At 50.0% G+C, this 18732-nt stretch overlaps 2 protein-coding genes across 5 annotated transcripts; both read right to left on the bottom strand.

Annotated features, from left to right (window-relative positions):
- Window positions 1-1021: 1021 nt before the first annotated feature.
- LGALS4 (galectin 4) lies at window positions 1022-8679 on the bottom strand. Of its 2 annotated transcripts, XM_027515898.1 has the most exons (11): window positions 7866-7964; window positions 7455-7543; window positions 5525-5729; window positions 4563-4697; window positions 2808-2834; window positions 2677-2703; window positions 2525-2563; window positions 2094-2123; window positions 1714-1802; window positions 1353-1518; window positions 1022-1271 (listed from the first exon to the last, which is right to left on the bottom strand). In XM_027515898.1, exons 1-11 carry the CDS (start codon window positions 7908-7910, stop codon window positions 1125-1127), a joined length of 999 nt encoding a protein of 332 aa, XP_027371699.1. In that variant the 5' UTR covers window positions 7911-7964; the 3' UTR covers window positions 1022-1124. The 2 variants fall into 2 exon arrangements, with proteins under 2 accessions (XP_027371699.1, XP_027371701.1); XM_027515900.1 differs by having other exon boundaries at window positions 5525-6555; window positions 7455-8679.
- A 557-nt stretch (window positions 8680-9236) lies between these two features.
- On the bottom strand, window positions 9237-18448 carry ECH1 (enoyl-CoA hydratase 1). 3 transcript variants are annotated; one of them, XM_027515896.1, is made up of 10 exons: window positions 18324-18448; window positions 17243-17444; window positions 17026-17114; window positions 11278-11402; window positions 11146-11194; window positions 10944-11008; window positions 10292-10362; window positions 10135-10206; window positions 9721-9871; window positions 9237-9538 (listed from the first exon to the last, which is right to left on the bottom strand). In XM_027515896.1, exons 1-10 carry the CDS (start codon window positions 18373-18375, stop codon window positions 9434-9436), a joined length of 981 nt encoding a protein of 326 aa, XP_027371697.1. In that variant the 5' UTR covers window positions 18376-18448; the 3' UTR covers window positions 9237-9433. The 3 variants fall into 3 exon arrangements, with proteins under 3 accessions (XP_027371697.1, XP_027371696.1, XP_027371698.1); XM_027515895.1 differs by lacking the exon at window positions 18324-18448 and adding an exon at window positions 18132-18255; XM_027515897.1 differs by lacking the exons at window positions 11146-11194; window positions 11278-11402; window positions 18324-18448 and adding an exon at window positions 18132-18261.
- Between the last annotated feature and the right edge of the window lie 284 nt (window positions 18449-18732).

Here is an 18732-nt window from a genome sequence, read left to right as displayed (position 1 = left end):
TGCATGACTGTTTAGAAATATTGCTGGATGATGAAAGAGGTGGAGAGATGAATGGATGGGTGGATGGATGAAGGGTTGGATGAAAAGATGGCTGAACAGATGGATAAATGGACTAGCGAGTGGCTAGATGTTTAGATGTTGAATAGATCTATGGACTTTTGGTTAGATGGATATAGTGGTGGATGGGACAACAGGTTATGTTGCCCTAATGGTCCAGGAGCACGTGACAAGAATGAAGCCAGAACATGAAATCTGGTGCAATGGGTCAGGGGACCTGCAGCCTCTATTGGACTGAGGGGCAGAGTCCACTCTGAGTTCAGCTTTTATTCCTAATTGCAGACTACAAGGCTTTCTCAGATCTTATCCTTCTCAAGACACGTTATGTTAATCATGTACTTCTAAACGTAATGAACTACACTGACTTAGTCCAGATCTCCTTGTGCTTATCCCAGGCCGTTCCCTTCTGGGCTAGTCTCGGGAACAATTAGCAAGTGCTTAGGCAGTGTTCATGCCTGGCGCCAACCCGGTGTTTCAAGGTCCATGTTTTCATGATCCCAGTCATACTCCCTTCTGGGTCTGGCCTTGGAGTTTGTAACAAGGTGATAATTCTTAAGAAAAACATGAAAAGATAGTCATTAACATAAAAACATAATATGTTGTTTTTTCAGGTGCTATTTCTGTGAAATTTCTCAAGGCTGTAAAAGTACATTATTAGGAATTCCCACTACAAGACTACACAGTGGTTGAGCATGGGAACCAGACCACCTCGATTTGAATCCTGGTTCTGCCATTTAAGGACTCTGTGACCTTAGGCAGTGAACTTCATTTTTCTTTGCCTGTTTCCTCATCATTTACACATGGAAGATATTAATAGTTCCTACCTACTGGCATTGTGAGGAGTGAATGGGTTGATACACTCAAAGGCCTAGGTTTATTATGATGAGAAGATGGATGACCAGATGACTGGATGGCTGAATCAAAAAGAAAGAGACAATGAGGGAAGTGAATGGAGTCACATACATTCATGAGACACCCTCAGACATTTTATTAGGGGCTTAGAAAGGGTCCACCTAAAAATCCAACCATTCCTCTGTGTTCCCAAGGGTTATGGCCCCAGGAATAGATCAGATCTGGACGTAGGACAAGGTGACATCACCGTGGATCTCCACCAAGTCCACCCTCTGGAAGGCTGAGAGGCGATGGGAGAAGTCGAAGAGGTGCTTGCCATTGGCATACACCTTGAAGCGATCTGCACCACAACGAACAGACAGCTGCAGGGAGAAGGGCAGGTATGAGGCCAGGGCCAAGACAGACGCTTCAGAGGGAAGCAGGGAAAGAAACCCCAGACTCACATCAAAGAACTGTCCAGGACCAAATGGGTTGTAGGAGACCTTCCTCTCCTCAGATCCCCAAGAGCCATTCAGAAAGCTGTTCCGAACCACAGCGCCCTCGGTCATGCGGGGGTTAATGTGCAGAGCCACGTCCCCAGAGGATCCCACCTTGAAGTTGATGACAAAGCTGGGGCAGAGAGGAAGGCAGGAGTAAGGTGGGGGTATGGGAGGGGGGCTGGGGGAGCACCTTGCTCCCCAAGGAAAGAGGGAACTGGGGCCTGGACTCCGGGGTCTCCAATGGAGGAGGGGGTTAGGGGTTCAGACTCCTAGGTTTGAGCGATGATGGTGACAGAGATTTCACACCTCAATCTAGATTCTGTACCTCTTGGCTGTAGGGGGTATGTAGCCCTTGATAATGATGGTTCTTCGAACTATGAGCCCCCCTTGCAGTCTCCCATTAAATGGCACGGGCTGTGGAAAGAAAACACAACACCCCAACATCTCTCAGGTCCCCAGAAGCCAGAGGCAGGGACGAATTTTCAGAGAGGAGCATTCACTTATCCTGGGAAACGCTCCAAACCTCCAAGCCCCACCGACTCCGACCACCAATTCTACCCTCTCCCCACCCACCTCCTGTCCCAAATGTGCTCTGCCCGTTCTGTTTCCAAACTTCTCAGGGCTCCCAGTGGTTCAGGACCTCCCACTCCTGTTTTCCCACAAACTGCCCACCACAGAACCCTAAACTCCTGCCAGAGACCTTACCGGGTTGAAGGCTGGGGGTCCCTCCATGGTCTGTGAAGTGAGGAAGAGGAGATACTATTCTGTAATATTCGACAAAAATTAGGGCACACCTATGGCATACAGGGGCAGTCCCTGATGGCTCAGAGGTAAAGAATCCACCTGCCAATGCAGGAGATGTGGGTTCAGTCCCTGAGTTGGGAAGTTCGCCCAGAGAAGGAAATGGCAACCCACTCCAGTATTCTTGCCTGGAGAATCCCATGGACAGAGGAGCCTGGCGGGCTACAGTCTATGGGGTCACAAACAGTCAGACACGACTGAGCGACTAAACGACAACAACAGCTACTACATGCAGGCATATCTCTAGGTGCTGGATTAATACAACTGGGATCCAATCTGACCACCCCCAGCTCTTACCACCCAACACCCAAATGGCCATACACTGTCCCACTTACAGGCAGTCTGCTTTGTTGTTGATAGTACTGTCCGGGACTCTACATGGATAGAAGGAAGACATGAGTGATGAGAGGCTGGGGGCCCCAGGGCCTCCTCAGCCACTGAACCCCCACCTCGAGGGGAAGTCCATCACCCACCAGCAGGTACTTACTGGGTACGCCTGAGCAGACATGGGCATCTGTGGAGAGAGGAGAAGGAGGCAATGAGGGGGGCCCCAGGGCCTCCTCAGCCACTGAACCCACACCTCGAGGGGAAGTCCATCACCCACCAGCAGGTACTTACTGGGTATGCCTGAGCAGGCATGGGCATCTGTGGAGAGAGGAGAAGGAGGCAATGAGGGGGGCCCCAAACTAGGGCCTGGAAGGTGTCAAGGATGCCTGCCCCAGGGCAGCCCGCCACCACCATCCATGGGAACTCTGGGTGTGCCCAGATGGCTCATTCATGGCAAGGAACTCATCAAGTTTAGGGATCTTCAGTGCACCTCTCCCCACCCCTCTAGGACAAGGCTGATACCTGCCCCCTCCTGGCTTCCTGCTGTCCCAGGACCCTCATCCACTCCTCACCTCCCTCCTCAATCCAGGAGTCCCGCAATAAAGTGAGCATCCTCAGAACACCTCCCAAGCCCACATAATACTCTGCTCACCTCATCACCAACCACGATTTGCCCCTCACTCTGCGTGACCACCCTGAGGCAACCAGGGGTGCTTTTACCAGCCAAGTTCCCATCTCTCCCCTGTCTGTCTCAGGCGTTTTCAGTCTGTGTGAGACTCTCTCTTTCTCAGTCTCTGGCTCTCCCTGCCTTTGTTTCTCTCTCACTTGCCCTCACCTTCTCAACTGTGGCTTCTTGTGCCCAGAAAACCTTTTCCCCCATCTAGACAATTTTTATTTACCCTTTCTCTCTGTTTCTAATGAACTCCTTTCTGCCTTGACTTCTGTGTTAAGCCAGTTTTAAAAAATAGCTTCATTTTTTTTTTCTCCTGCCTGTATTGTGCATTTGGTGGGATCTTAGTTCCCTGACCAGGGATCGAACCCAATTGCTCAACAGTGAAAGAACAAAGTCATAATCCCTGGACCACCAGGGAATTTCCATTTTTTTTTTTTAAAGATACATTGATGAGGGAATTCCCTCATTTTTGGCAGTGAGGCCAAAAATAAATAAATAAAAACTAAAAAAATAATACAATACATTGATGGAGCGCAAGAGTAAAATGAGGTTACCCTAGGCCTGAGGTTACCTATGGATGAAGACATTCCTCACTGGGGAGGCAGAGTGGTTTGATCTGTGCCTCTGCCAATTACAAGCTCCAAGACCTTGGGCAAGTTACTTAAGCTCTCTGTGCCTCAGTTCCCACATCTGTAGAATGGGGCTGATGATCGTCAGAGAGTACTTTCCCCTGGGAGGGACTGGGGGACTCACAGGTTGGGAAGGGGAGAGCCCTCAGCTAAACAACATGCCAGGGGTATGGAGTTTGAGCTGCTCCAAGTGGTGCTGCTGGGAGGGTTCTAGTGCCTGTATTTTGGTGGCCAATCGTTCACTATGGACCTGGGAGTGGGTTTCCTGGTCACTGGGTCTGTGCTTTCTGACTCAGCTCACACACCTATGTCTCCTTCAGAAAGTCCTTCCTTAAGACCCTGCAGGGAATTCCCTGATGGTCCAGAGGGTGGGACTCTGCACTTTCATCACCAAGGGCCAGGGTTCAATCACTGGTCAGGGAACAAGGATCTTGTAAGCCAAGTGGCACAGCCAAAAAAATAAGTGAAAATAAACAAAATGATGGTGTAGGAAATGGTTCAAATACCTTAGAAAAAGAAAGACTCTCCAAATCCCCTGTATACCTCCCACCCCCGCACTGACCACCTGTGGCCACCACCATCTGGCAACAGAGCCATCTTCCCAGTAGATTGTCTTGGTTGCCGCTGGGTCCATGGAATCACCCAGCAGTGGGTCTGGCACAGAGAAAGTGCCCAGGAAATAAGTAAACATGGGCACGAATTAAGGAAGGAAACAAGCAGACAGGAGAGAGAGACACCACACACCTGGTTTGAGGGAGGCTGGCCTCCAATGAAGTTAATTGATTGAAGCATCAGGTCGCCATCCACATGCAGGTGGGTGACCATCTGCAGCGGGATCCGGTGCTTAAACTCATGGAAGGGAGTCCCATTCACCACCACCTGGACGGCAGGGGTAAGGTCAGAGTCGGCACCCATGACCTTGGGAAGGCAGAAACAGGAAGCAGGCAATAGGGAGCTTTTTGACATGGGGTCAAAACAAAAATATTTATGAATGAAATTATATGATATCTAGGATTTGCAGTTAAATGATAGGGGAGGGGAAGTGGCAGGTAGAGATGGGAGCAGACAGACCTGGAATTGACAGCTATCAGCCCTGGCCCAGGAGAGGAGGGTTTCCCACAATTCGGTGCTTCCTTTTGCGTGTGTTTGGGCTTTCCTAGTGGCTCTGAAGTTAAAGAGTCTGCCTGAAATGGGGGACACCTGGGTTCGACGCCTGGGTCAGGAAGATCCCCTGAGGAGAAGGGCAACCCACTCCAGTATTCTTGCCTGGAGAATTTCAGGGACAGAGGAGCCTGGCGGGCTGCAGTCCATGGGGTGGCAAAGAGTTGGATACGCCTGAAGCGACTAACACAAATCTCAATCTCACAAGAACACAGAGGGGCAAGATGATAAACGCGAAACATGTCAGAAGGGTCTCCACGGTGGAGGAATGGGAATAAGAAAAAGAGATGAGAGAATTTGTATTTAAAAAGTTCTAAAATGAAAAAAAAATTAAAAGAAAAAGAATTGGCTAATAGGCAGGAAAGAAGGAAAAGAAAAGAAAAAAGGGAGGAGGGAGGGGAAAGGGAGAGAGGGAAAAAGAAGAAAGAAACGGCGGGTGGGAAGGAGTAAGGGAAGAAAGGCAGGCAGGCAGGCAGGCAGGAAGAAAGGAAGAAAAGGAGGGAGGGAGGAGCGGGGCGGGGAGGCCCCGCCCCCACGGCTCTGACCTTGAAGTGCTCCGTCATGACCATGAACACCAGCTCGAAGGCCGCGCCCTTGCGGAAGGGCATGCTCATTTTCCTCTCCTCCTGGCCCCACGAGCCGTTCTGCTTCGAGTTCAAGACCACCTTATCCCAGCCATCAAAGCGGGGATTGAAGTGGAAGGCGACGTCTGCCCCTTGGCCCTGCCCCACCTCGAAGTTTACAAAGAACCTGGCGGGACACGGAGGGCTGTACCCCTGGCCGCACTCCAAGGGGCAGTTTCCCATCGCTACCCCGTCGCTTACTCCCTGTCCTTATGAGAAATCCTTCCCCCACCCAGTTTCAAATAGGACCAGCCCTGGGACTCCTGCGTTTGCCCCGACAAACTTGAAATCTATCAGTTCAAGTCTCTTTATCCCGGTCCCCAGTTCCTGAAGCCCATTCCCCAGGTGCAGCCAGAGGGACTCTCAGTTCAGTTCAGTTGCTCAGTCCTGTCCAACTCTTTGCGACCCCATGGACTGCTGCATGCCAGGCTTCCCTGTCCATCACCAACTCCTGGAGCTTGCTCAAACTCATGTCCATGGAGTCAGTGATGCCATCCAACCATCTCATTCTCTGTCGTCCGGAAGACCCAAATCCGAGCACTTTCCACAGCTCATTTCACATCAGCATCCCACAAATTACCGCAAGGGTGCAGGCACACACCTGCCTCAGGACTTTGCACTCAGATACACCTCAGACACACCCCAGACTCCCTCCCTCACCTCCTTCAGGTCTTTGCTGAAAAGTTCCCTTCCCTGGCCACCTTATTTAATGGGACAATGCCACATCCTCTCCCCCACATCTGCTCCCCATCTCTCTTCTCTCCTTATTTGTCTCCATAGCATTTATCACCATTTGCCAAATTGTATATTTGAGTTAAATTTATTTTTTATCCATCTCCTCTACTAGGATGTCAGCTCCAGGGATCTTTGTCCTGTTGACTGCTGTTCCCAGCGTCTAGGCACAGAGTGGGCACTCAGCGGATGTATAAAAAATGAACAAAGAAACGACGATCCTATTTTAAAGCCATAAAAAAAAATCTAAGATATTTGGCAAAACTAATACAATTATGTAAAGTTTAAAAATAAAATAAAATAAAAAAAAAAAATCTAAGGACTTCTCTGATGGCCCAGTGGTTGGGACTCTGCCTGCCAGTGAAGGGGACACGGGTTCAATCCCCGGTCTGGGAAGATTCCAGGTGTGCCAGGGCAACTAAGCTCGTGAGCAGCAACTACTGAGGCCATGCATCACAACTATTAAGCCCGAGCTCTAGAGCCTGTGTTTCACATCAAGCTAAGCTACCACAATAAGAAGCCCGCACACTGCCACTAGAGAGTAATGCCCCCTTACTGCAACTAGAGAAAAGCCTGTATGCAGCAATGAAGACCCTGGGCAGCCAAAAGTAAATAAATTAATAAAATAACATTTTTTTAAAAGCTAAGTTATTGTAGCACTGATTATACTACTTTACACATTTTACACATTGAATCCTCAAAACTCATTTTATAGATGAGAAAGTAAAGCACACAGAGCTTTCCCAGTCACACTGTTGGTAAGTGACAGATCTGGGATGTGAACTCAAGTGGACCAGTTCTGAGCCCATGATCTTAATTCATGCTATCATACCCATCAATTCCAATCCAGTGTTCCAAGTTTGGGGCCACCTGTCATAGTGAGTCTCCCTGACACCTCCCAGTCCCGAGGGTCCCCCTCTTGATCTGATCACCAAACCCTGGACTCCCCAGACCAGGGCTGGTCTTTGGCCATCCGATGCAGTGACATAGAGTCCTCTTCTCAGCCAGGGTGGAGGAAGGGAAGTAGGCCTCCTGCATTTGGGCTGGAAGCCCCATTTGTAGTCACCCCCTTCTCTCCCCACTTCCTCCTTTGCTCGCCTGGCACAGGTGAGGGTCTTACCTCTTCATGTGCTCGCTAGCCACTCCTTGGATGTAAACGGACATTCCAACTCTGAGACCTCCTGGGATGGGGTTGTGGTAGGGCAGCGTCTGCAGATGGGGTTGGGTGAGGGGCCTCAAAGGCCATCTCCCTATTGCAGCCCTTACCACTTATTCAGAAGCCCCTCCAGCCCCACTCCATTAAGCAAGGGAGAGGAAACCAAAGTGGGAGGGATCAGTGAGATGAAGAGAGCTGAGTTAGAGATGGAAGCAAATAGCCTGAGAGTCAGAGTGGGAGTAAGTCAGGCTCCAGGGTCACTACTGGGTAAATCAGCCCCAAGGGTCACAGATGGGTGCCTCTGAGGCTCAGGATGAGGATAAATGGGTGCGTGGAGGTCCGGGTGGAGCTAACCCCGGGGTTAGGGTATCTCACCGGGTTGTAGGTGGGTTGATAGCCTGGTGCAGGGACAAAGGCCATCTTTAGAGGCTGGGCTGGTGACTTCTCCTGTGAGAAAAGCTGCAGGAGTCGTGAATGGTGGCAGCTAGCAGGTGGTGGGTGGCTCTTATAGCTGAGGATAAGGGTGTGGCTGGCAGGGCAGGGTCCATGGTGGGGTCTCTCTTCTGCACATCCCAGGCTCCCTTCTCTTACCAGCCTCACTAGTGACCAACCAGCATCCAGATCACTGGGGCCACACCTGGTGCAACTGAGCTCAGAGCCGCTCTAGGCTCTTTTGTAAAGAGGAAGTGCTGGTGAACTTTGGCCCTTATCAGAGCCCATAAAACCTGACTGGCCCTTTGTTAGCAGAGGGAAGGTGAGGCCAGGAGGGTTGGGCAGGGCAAGGCTAAAAGGAGTGGCTCAGAACAGATGGGCAATGAAAAAAGTGAAAGCAGGGAGGACCTGGGCACTCTTGGTACCCCCAGGAACGTGAAAAGACCTAAATTTATTGCCTGCCCACTGCATGGCTCTACTATGTACATTATATTGTGTATGTAGTGCTTTAGATCACCAACTTCTGGAGCCAGAAGCTCTCGGTTGAATTCCTTCCTCTGCCATTTCTTGGCTTTGATCTTGGGTCAGTGCCTTCACTTCAATTTGCCCATTTGCCTGTCTGTTAAATGGGAGAATATTAATAGTATCAACCTCATAGAGTCCTTGAAAGTAGTCACTAAATTAATAAATATGCAGAATAGGATGTGGCATATACAAGACACCAAAGTAATGCTAAAATACTCAAAGACAGAGGGAAAATAATACTTTGCTCTCTTTCCAAACATAAATCCAGGAGGTTAGTTGTTTTTTTTTTAATTAATTTTTTTGGCAGTGCCACCAGGCTTGTATGATCTTAGCTCCCTGACCAGGGACTGAACCCTGGGCCACCGCAGTGAAAGCGCCTAGTCCTAATTCCCCAGGAGGTTGAGATTACCTATGGAAAACTCGAAACCTAAAGAAGTGAGGCAGTTGGCCCAAGAGTGTGTAGCAGCTGACTCCTAGCCACACTCCAGCACCAGATCCCACTATGTTCTGTGGTGAGTGGGTACCAGGCAGGGTAGACTCTGCCCTTAAGCATAAAGCAGGCAGGGAGACCATCTGTAGCCTCATCAACCTAAAGGGAATCACATGACTTTCTACCAGGCCTGGCCTGCCCACCAACACTCTGAATGGTCATCATGTGCACAGCTCCCGTTCCCAATTGGTCAAATCTCTATTCCCAACATTCAACACAACCGTGGTCCTTAGAGCCCCCAGGGTCATTTATCTACCTACTCTTTCTGCCTCGCCTCTCTTTCCAACAAGGACACCGGGTTCTTTACATTGCTTTACTGTTCGTGGGGCAAAGATAAGGCAGGAAGAAATGTATCATAAAGATAAAAACTGGAAGACTTGAGAAGACAGCAAGCTGGACCATCTTTATGAATCCTCCCTTCCCGTGAATGAGAACATGCAGGCAGGAGGCAGGGCAAAGCCAGACCCCTGCGTCAAGACCTGGGATGACAGGCCTCTCAGAGCTTAGAGAAGGAGACGGTCTTCAGATCCTTCTTCTCTATTGCGGCCTGGACAGACTTCATGATGTCTTTTGTTTGTAGCATGCTCATGTTCCAGGATTTCTGGATAAAGATGGCAGCCGGTAATAGAAAGAATACAGGAAGATTTTCGTTGGACCAATGAAAAATGGGAGGGAGATAGCAGCGAGCCAATCAGAGGACAAGGCCTGTAAATGGCCGCTGGGTCCTGATTGGTCACTCAAGGAATCAGAGATGGGTGTGACCGATTGGATGGAGAGTCTCACCATATAGTTGAGGCTCTCCATCACCGAATGGTCGCGGGAGTAGATCAGGTTGATTTTTGTGCTCTGCACCGCCACGGGGCTCTTGCTGGAAATCTCAGCTGCCAAGGTGAAAGCCGCATCAAGCATGCTCTCCTTGTCTGGGAAGAGCCGGCTGAGGATGAAAGGAATCGGAAATCAGGCAATCTGAGAAGAGCTCTCCTCTCCCTCCCATGGATGAAGAAGTGACCAATCGCAGTAGAAAGTGGAAGACAGCACTGGTGAAATGGACCAATCGGAGCAAGGCAGTAGACTCCAGACCACCCACAGAGAGGAGGCCACTTGGAATCCATGAGTTAAGGTGCATGGGAATCCAGGGAGCCCCACCCAAGTCTGCCTGTCCCTGAATTCTTATCCAGCACAGGCCTCAGCCCTTACCTGACCAGTCCACTCTCCAGGGCCTCGTCAGCCATCATCTTGCGGGCAGTGTAGGCCAGCTCGTTGACCAGGCTGCAAGAGGGCAGGACATGCAAGAGGATGGCATCCGGTTTAGGAGATGCTCTGCTGTCCCCTTCCCCAGGTTCCTCTCACCCACCTCTGGTTCCCGATGACTTTGGGCAGTCGCTGCAGGGTTCCCACATCTGCCGCCAAACCTACGTCCACCTCCTGGGGGAAGCCATAGTGTTAGTGCTTGGTTTCTGCCCAGTATTGTCCCCACTGCAGCCTCAATGCCAGCGAAACTCTGCATTTACCTCAGAGTCCCAGCACACTCTCACCTCGGAGACGCCCCTCCCAGACACCCCTTTTCATTCCCATCCACAGACTTTTGCCCATATAGGTTCCTTCGCTCTAGAATATAGCCCACCTTCCAACTCCTCTGTCCTCCCAACTCTTTGAAGTCAGCTGCATCTATCTCCAGGAAAAGCCTTGCCCTGACCCCCTCCATCCATGAGCTCCATCCTGCCTCCTACCCACTCCAGCACTGACTTGAGCAAAGCCCCCACCCTCTTCCCCTCCCCCACACCTTGACTCACTCTTGACCTCACACTGACTCCGTGACCTCCCCTTGATGTCCTCAATGGCCAAGTTTTACTTTTTAAGATTCAATTCTAACTCTTCCATGAAGCCATAGAGGCTCACTCCCACCCCCTTTAGCTTGCTCCGTCCCTGCTCTGACCCGGCTCTGCCACTCATTTCTCAGCCCTCAGTAGGACCCAAGGGAGCAGAAGCTTGGGAGAATGGCTCACCTTCACCTGGAAGAAAGAATCCCGGGTACTGTATCGGATGTCACAGGCAGTGATGAGATCCACTCCTGGGAAGTAGAGGCCAGAGACAATGAACAACCACAGGACTGACCCACACCCATTCCCAGAGTGGGGAGCAGGGGCTTGCACCTTGGGGCAAAGTCTAACTAGCAACAGATCTGGGGTGGGTGGGTTCAGACTCAACCTCCGCCAATGCAGCCTCCATGGATGGCGGCGATCACCGGCTTAGGGCACTGGAAGGGGACAGAAAGGGCAGGGTCAAGGCTGGTCCGGGAGCAGCAGGTTGGGGGGACACCCTGCTAGACTCCAGAGTCACCTTCTCGATGACGCTGAAGGTCTCTTGGTATCTGGTGAGGAGGCTATGGAGGTGCCAGCTGATGCGGGCACTGTCATCACCTGCGGGCTGAAGGAGGTCTGAAGCCATGTCCATAAGGTCGATACCTGGTGGGGAGATGTGGGGAGGCTCACCTAGCCTCCCAGGCCCTACTCATTGCCCCGACTAGAGGTCATAGGCCAGGCAAACCACCACAGTGGAGAAAGCAACTCACACAGGACTTCTGGAGGGGTTGCATTTGGGGTGTGAAGGGCAATACAAGTTAACACGTATTGAGTCTCTGCTCACTTTAGCCTCACAGTGATCCTCTAAGGTAGGTCCTATTACTATCTCCATTTTATCGGGGGAGAAACTAAGGCACAGGGAGCTTAAGTCACTTGCCCAAGGTCACCCTGGCTTGTGAGCAGTGGAACTGAGATTTCAAACCCAGAGCCATGAAGCTGGCTCTGGGCGGTAAAGAATCTGCCTTCAATGCAGGAGACCTGGGTTTGATCCCTGGGTCGGGAAGATCCCCTGGAGAAGGAAATGGCAACCCACTCCAGTATTCTTGCTGGAAAATCCCATGGACAGAAGGGCTGGCTCCTCTGTGGACTGGGCTACAGTCTATGGGATCTCAAAGAGCTGGACATGACTTGAGCAACTAACACTAATTTCGTCAAAGGTGGTAATGTTTCCTAAGACAGGGAGGTCAGAAATGGAGCAGTCTTTGTCACTCCAACCTTAAGACAATCCCAAGTTCGACCTTTTCCTCCACTGACCTGCTCCCACATTCTGTTCCTCACACACAGCCTCAGGGCCCTTGTGATCACCTCAGGGCCCTCTCTTCTTCCCATCCATCCATCCCTCTCATATAGAACAAAATGCGGGGTCTTATACCAGGACCTTACCAACTCTGCACAAGCACCATTTCTAACCTATTCCACTGGGCACGCAGGCCTCCACCAGCTGTTACAACAACGCGACACATTCCCTTCCTGGGGCCTTCATGCCTATTCCTCCCTCTGCCTAGAGCAGCCTTTCCCCAGCAATGGTCTTAAGACTGACTCCATCACACTGTTCAAGCCACAGGGCAAAGTCCACCTCCTCAGGGAGGCCCTCCTCCCCACCCTGGCTCGATAGCTGCCTGTCACCCTTCACCTCCTTTCTCTGCTGTGCCTCCCACACTGCCCTCTTGTTATCACATAATTGTGTGCCTGTCTCCCTCTCTAGGATGTGAGATCCATGAGCAGAGGAGCTTGTCAGCTACACACACACACATACACATGCACAGGCATGTGCGTGCACGCAAGGCGTTTGGCTTTTTGCCTCCCACTCTATCCCTGTGCCTAACACAGCTTAGTACACAGCAGGTGCTTCATCAATGAACAACACAGACAACAAGCTCTGCCCGCAGGGGCTGCTCTTCTGGGGGGAAACAAACAAATGAGAAAATTCATTTTGTCCAGTGGAGAAAAGTACTAAAAAAATTAAAGGAGGGAAATGGAACGGAGTGTGAGTGTGTGTGTGTGTGTGTGCACGCACGTACGTGCGCATGTGCACAGGCATACGCCATGTGCAGTGAGGGCTGTTGCATTATTAACTGGGGTGGTCAAGGACCCTCTCACTGAAACGGTGACATATGAGTAAAGATCTGAAGGACCAGAGGGAGGAAACTGTACAGATATCTGGGATAAGACAGTTCTCAATGTTAGGGACAGCCAGTGCAGAGGCCCTAGGGTGGGAGTGCCCCTGGTGTCTGCGTGAGGACCATGGAGGAGGCCAGCATAGTGGAGCAGAGTGAACAAGGAGAGTAGGAAGAGCCAAGGATAGAGAGGTGACAGAGGCAGATTCTGTGGGGCCTCGTGGGCCAAAAGGAGGACTTGGCTTTGACTCTGAGTGAGATGGAGCTACAGGATGGTTCTGAGCAGAATTTTCTTCTTCCTGAGGTTAATCATTCTCATTTTTCACTTGTCTGAACAGTGCAATTTGACAAAGCTGGAAAAATCAGTCCCACATTTGGCCATACCCCTGACCGTCTATAGATTTGTGGCCTCTGCAGCTTGTTTAAATGAGCGAGAACAGAGGAGTGTTGACTTGGTAGAGCTGAATTTGTGCAAGTTAAATATGAGTAGGATATAACCCCAATTATCCTTCAAATAAAAATAAAATAGGGCTTCCCTGGTGGCTCAGTGGTAAAGAATCCGTCTGCCAATGCAGGTGAGATGGGTTTGATCCCTGGGCAGGAAGATCCCATATGCTGTGGAGTGACTAAACCAGGGCACCCCAACTACTGAACCTGCACTCTAGAACTCAGGAGCTGCAACGACTGAAGCCCTTGCACCCTAGAGCCCGTGCTCCGCAACAAGAGAAGCCATCACAATGAGAAGCCCTCATACAACAGCTAGAGAGTGGCCCCTGCTCGCCACAACTAGAGAAAAGCCCTTGCAGCAATGAAGACCCAGAACAGCCCAAAATAAATAAATACAATAAAATTATTAAAAAAAAAAAAGAACTCTGTGTGACCTCAGCCAGGTCACTCCATTCTCTGGGTCTTGGGTTTCTGCTCTGAAAATTGAGGCTAAAACCCTCCCTAGAGCTCATGGGGCTGCAAGGATTCAAGAGACAGAGCTCATGGCGCTTTGAGCAGTGCCTGGCATGTAATGGCATCACAATAGGTCCTATTGTTATACATTCCATCTCTGCCAAGGCCAGAACCACCTGCATCAGTCTGTAGGCATCTGCTGGCTTCCACACCAGGTCCGAGAAGCTTGTATGACTCAGTGGGAACCACGCTTACTCCTAGAACAAGCTCAGCTTGGCAACTTGCGACACCTCCTCCCACGGGCTTTGCTGGTTTATCTGCCCTACTTGGATCTGCAGACATGGGTGGTTGTCTGCAACCCCTTGGAATAAAGGGCCCCAGACCATGGTACGAGGTCTTTCCCTTCCAGAGCCAGAACTCATTTTTGAGGAGTCTCTCATCTCATTCCCTGGGAACATCTAAATGTTTCAGATCTCATTCACTGTCATAATTAAGTTATTCATCATCATCAAGAATAACAGCTACATCAATAAAAGCTTCACATGAATTAACATTTGGTGCCTATTAACTCATTTAATCCTCGATGCAACCTGATGAGGGGGGTGATGAGTTGCTAAGTTGTGTCCAACTCTTTGCGACCCCATGGACTGTAGCCTGCCAGGCTCCTCTGTCTATGGGATTTCTCAGGCAAGAATACTGGAGTGGGTTGCCATGTCCTTCTCCAGGGGATCTTCCTAACACAGGGATCGAACCTGTGTCTCCTGCCTGGCAGGTGGATTCTTTACCACTGCACCCATGGGTGCTCATAGCATCGCCATTGTCTTCAGATCAGAAGCTCACAGAGAGGTGAAGGTGTGTGGAGGTGGCAGGGGTGGGAGGTGGCTGGCTACTGGGCCAGGAATACTCTGAATCAGCTTGCCACACACCTGGGCCATAGTCACTTAGTGGTGAAGGGCAAGGATTCTGCAGCCAGGCAGCCCACATTCAAAAATCCCAACAATGAGGACTGGGCACACTTCTTCCTCTCTGTGGGTCTCAGTTTCCTCATCTATCAAATGGGGATGATGACTGAGCTTGTCTCATAGGGCTGTGGTGAGAATTAATTAACATGTGTAAAGTGCTCAGAGACACTCCACAAATGTAAAGTCTGGACTACTTTTTTTTTAATTAGCAGTTTCATTCAATCTTTAAAACTGCTAATTAAACTAAATGTCTTCTTTCTGGCCTTCAGGTTGAAAATGGAACAAAATGGGCACAATCAACTGAGAGCTGAAAGATGAGGACCTCTGGCCAGGCACAGCTAGAGATGAACCCTCATCCTGCACTTCATCAGAATGAGGGTCAGAAAACAGGCTGCTTCCTATTTCAAGGTCGGGGTCACCCAGGAAGGGGGCTGACACTGGAGTGACCTCGCAGAATGTTGAATGGATGAACAAAGAAATGAAGAACAGAAAAAGGAAACAAGGGACAGGCAAAGATGTTACAGAGAAATAGAACAGAAGGAAAGAGGAAACACAAAGAAATACATTGTTTAATGTCCAGTCTTCCCCACTGAAGGAGGGGCAGGGCCTGGGGCTATCTCAGTCGCCACTGGGTCCCCAGCACTGGGCTGCGCCCTGTGCAGAAATCAGTGTATGTGATCCCTCACTTCTGGCATAGAGCCTCCCACAGATGCCAACTATGTGCCCTAGATGAACAAGGTCCAATTACCTGAGGATACCAAGCAGATTCTTCTAGAAGGAACCAGCCAAGTGAGTTACCTGTTTTTTTTTTTTAAATTTAACCTGAGTACAGGGTGAAGTTGTGCCTGAAGAACCATAGGACAGAGTCCAGGGGGACCTCAACTGATGGAAAATGAAGGGGTAAAATTCCAGAAAGCAGACAGCCAGAGAGGAGAGCCCCAGATTCTGTGTATAAGCTCTGCCCAAATCTCTATAACAAGAGACCCATGAACCAGACCTACAGCCCAGCAAAGAGATTTAAAAACTGATACCAACGTAGCTGCTAAAACAGGAAATTCAGCACTCTGGAATTATGTAATAGGATCTAGAATTTCCATATCATTTTCTTCCATAGTCCAACATCCAGGATACATGCAATCCAACCTTACTCCAAAAACAAAGAAACAGGAAAATGAGACTCATTTTTTTTTTCAGGAGAAAAGGTAATAAACAGAGATTGACCCCAAGGTGGCCCCGATGTTGGGATCAGGAGACAGGATTTTAAAAACAGCCATTGTAACCATGCTGAATGATGCAAAGAAAAATATGATTGTGATGAATAAAAAGATATGAAACTTCAGCAGAAGAATGGAAACTATAAAAAAAAAAAAGGAAACTAAGATACAGGCATATCTCATGTTACTGTGCTCTGCAGTATTGGGTTTTTTACACCTTGAAATTAAAAAAAAAAAATCACTAGATGGGTTTAACAGCAGAAGAGAGAAGACAAAGGAGACGATGAACCTGATCGATGGAAATTATCCAACCTGATGAATAGACTTGTGGGACAATCAAAAGACCCAATAGACATGAACAGAAAATCAGTTCATGTAGGTTCAAAATTAATTGCACAAAAACATGTATTTAAGAAAAAAAGGTCTTGGCCACTTCATGTGCAGCTGGCAGGATCTTAGTTCCCCAACCAGGGACTGAACCTGGGCCCCTGCAGTGAAAGCACCAAATCCTAACATTGGACTTGATACGGAATTCCCAGAAAGCATGTAATTATCACAACACATTTTATTGACACCCAAAAAAAGACTGAGAGGTCAAGGGCCTTCATCAAGGCCATAGATTCAGCGTGAAAACCAGACTTTAGAGCCCGTGATCCTGTCTTTTGTTGGACTAATTTCTACATTTGAAAATGATTTAAGCAGACCTTCCCCAAGTAAAAGGTGGCACTAGTGGTAAAGAACCCGCCTGCCAGTGCAGGAGACATATGAGACATGGGTTTGATCCCTGGGTCAGAAAGATCCCCTGGAGAAGGGCACAGCCACTCACTCCAGTATGCTTTCCTAGAGAATCCCCATGGACAGAGGAGCCTGGTGGGCTACAGTCCATGGGTCGCAAAGAGTCAGACAACTGAAGCGACTTAGCATGCATATAAAGCAGAATTTAGAAGCTGCTTAAAACCCTAATTATGAAGCATTATTCTACTCCCAGGAGCAGGGGAGACTGGCAGGGGTGGGTGTGGAGAGCAGCTGCTACCTGAACTGAACATTTTTCCTGCACCAGAGATCACCACCACACGACAGTCAGAATCTTCTGCAATCTTGTTGAAGCATACCACCATTTCTCTGCAGAAGGGGAAAGGAGGAAGGGCTGTGTCTGGGGTGGGAATCCCCTGCCCCCAGGCCCTCCCCTGCCCAGTGCCCCAGCCCCTGCCTCCTCGTGCAGGCAGGCCTCCAGGATCTGCAGGCCAGACCTCCAGAAGGCCTTGTTCATGGCATTTCTCTTCTCAGGCCGGTTTAGTTGCACATGCAGAACGTGTTTCTGGGCAGCTGTCACCCGAAGGGACTCATAGCTGTGGCCTGGGGCTTCTTCTGGGGACGCTTTGGAGGCTTCCTCTTGTGTAAAGGCACTCATTGGGCGAAGGTTGAGACCCAGGTTGCTGGAGGCTGTCAATCCTGGGGAGACAGAGGTAGGAAGTGCCTTTGATGACCCTGAATACGGGGCACAGCACCTTCAAAAGCAGAGGGTACACATCTCAGTTGACACTAGGTTGGGGGACACAGCCTATGAGAGGCCTCGGTTTAGGGGATACAGACTTTAAGAGGGGCTTCCCTGGTGGCTCACTCAGTAAAGAATCTGCCTGCAATGCAGGAGGACCGGGTTTGACCGCCCTGATTAGGAAGATCCCCTGGAAAAGAAATGGCAACCCACTCCTGTATTCTTGCCTGGGAAATCCCATGGACAGAGGAGCCTGGAAGGCTACAGTCCATGGTGTCACAAGAGTCAGACGCCACGGAGTGACTAAAGCACCACCACCACCACCAGACTTTAAGATTCAGGTGCACTTATCCGAGGCCTCAGCCTGAGGATCACTTCAGACCCATGACTGTGGTGCACGCTAAGTTGCTCTAGTCGTGAAGCAACCCTTTGGCCCTAGCCCGTTCTTTGCAACCCTCTGGGCCATAGCCCATTAGGCTCCTCTGTCCATGGGATTCTCCAGGCAAGAATACTGGAGTGGGTTGCCCTGCCCTTCTTCAGGGGACCTTCCCGACCCGAACCCGTGTCTCTTAAGTCTCCTGCATTGGCAGGCAGGTTCTTTACCACTAGCGCCACCCAGAAAGCCCTGTGATCATGGTACTCACCCCAGACTGAGTACACTGAGCTTGTCAGCGGCCCAACTGTAAGACATAAGCCCTTTGGATGGGGGCACATAGACCTGTGAGTTTAATAAGGGGTTCGAACCCTCGGTGACCCTGGACAGGCCTTTCTGTCCAACTGTCGCGATGACAGCACGACAGCTCAAAGGACCCCTCAAAGACCAAGAGGTGACTCACGCGGGATAAGCAAGTTGCCGAATCGCCGAACAGCCGCAAACGCTGCCGCCATTGCCACTGACTGGTGGTGTAAGGCGACGAGAGTAAGCGATGGGGGCGGGCACAAAAGGCCGCCATGCTTGGTGAGGGCATCGAAGCCCTAGGCTGACCGCGGAGACGGTCCCCCTTTCCGCCATCTTTATCAAGGGCAACCGGAAACAGTCTTCTAAGTTCGCCGGCCATTAGAGTGATTCCGCATGAAACCTTTAACCCAGTAGAAACCTGACCTAAGAAAACAGTTCACAGTGCTTTTGAACATTGTGTTCAAAGTTCACCACAGCTGTTTCATAAAGGAGAAACTGGAGACAACTGAATGTCCACGGGCATAATGGCGAAATAACTGCCAATCTCCAAGTTTGCAATCATGCGT

The sequence above is a fragment of the Bos indicus x Bos taurus genome, chromosome 18 (genome assembly GCF_003369695.1).
Source record: "Bos indicus x Bos taurus breed Angus x Brahman F1 hybrid chromosome 18, Bos_hybrid_MaternalHap_v2.0, whole genome shotgun sequence".
In the NCBI taxonomy this organism is placed as follows: domain Eukaryota; kingdom Metazoa; phylum Chordata; class Mammalia; order Artiodactyla; family Bovidae; genus Bos; species Bos indicus x Bos taurus.
This window is presented reverse-complemented; position numbering and strand designations above follow the sequence as displayed.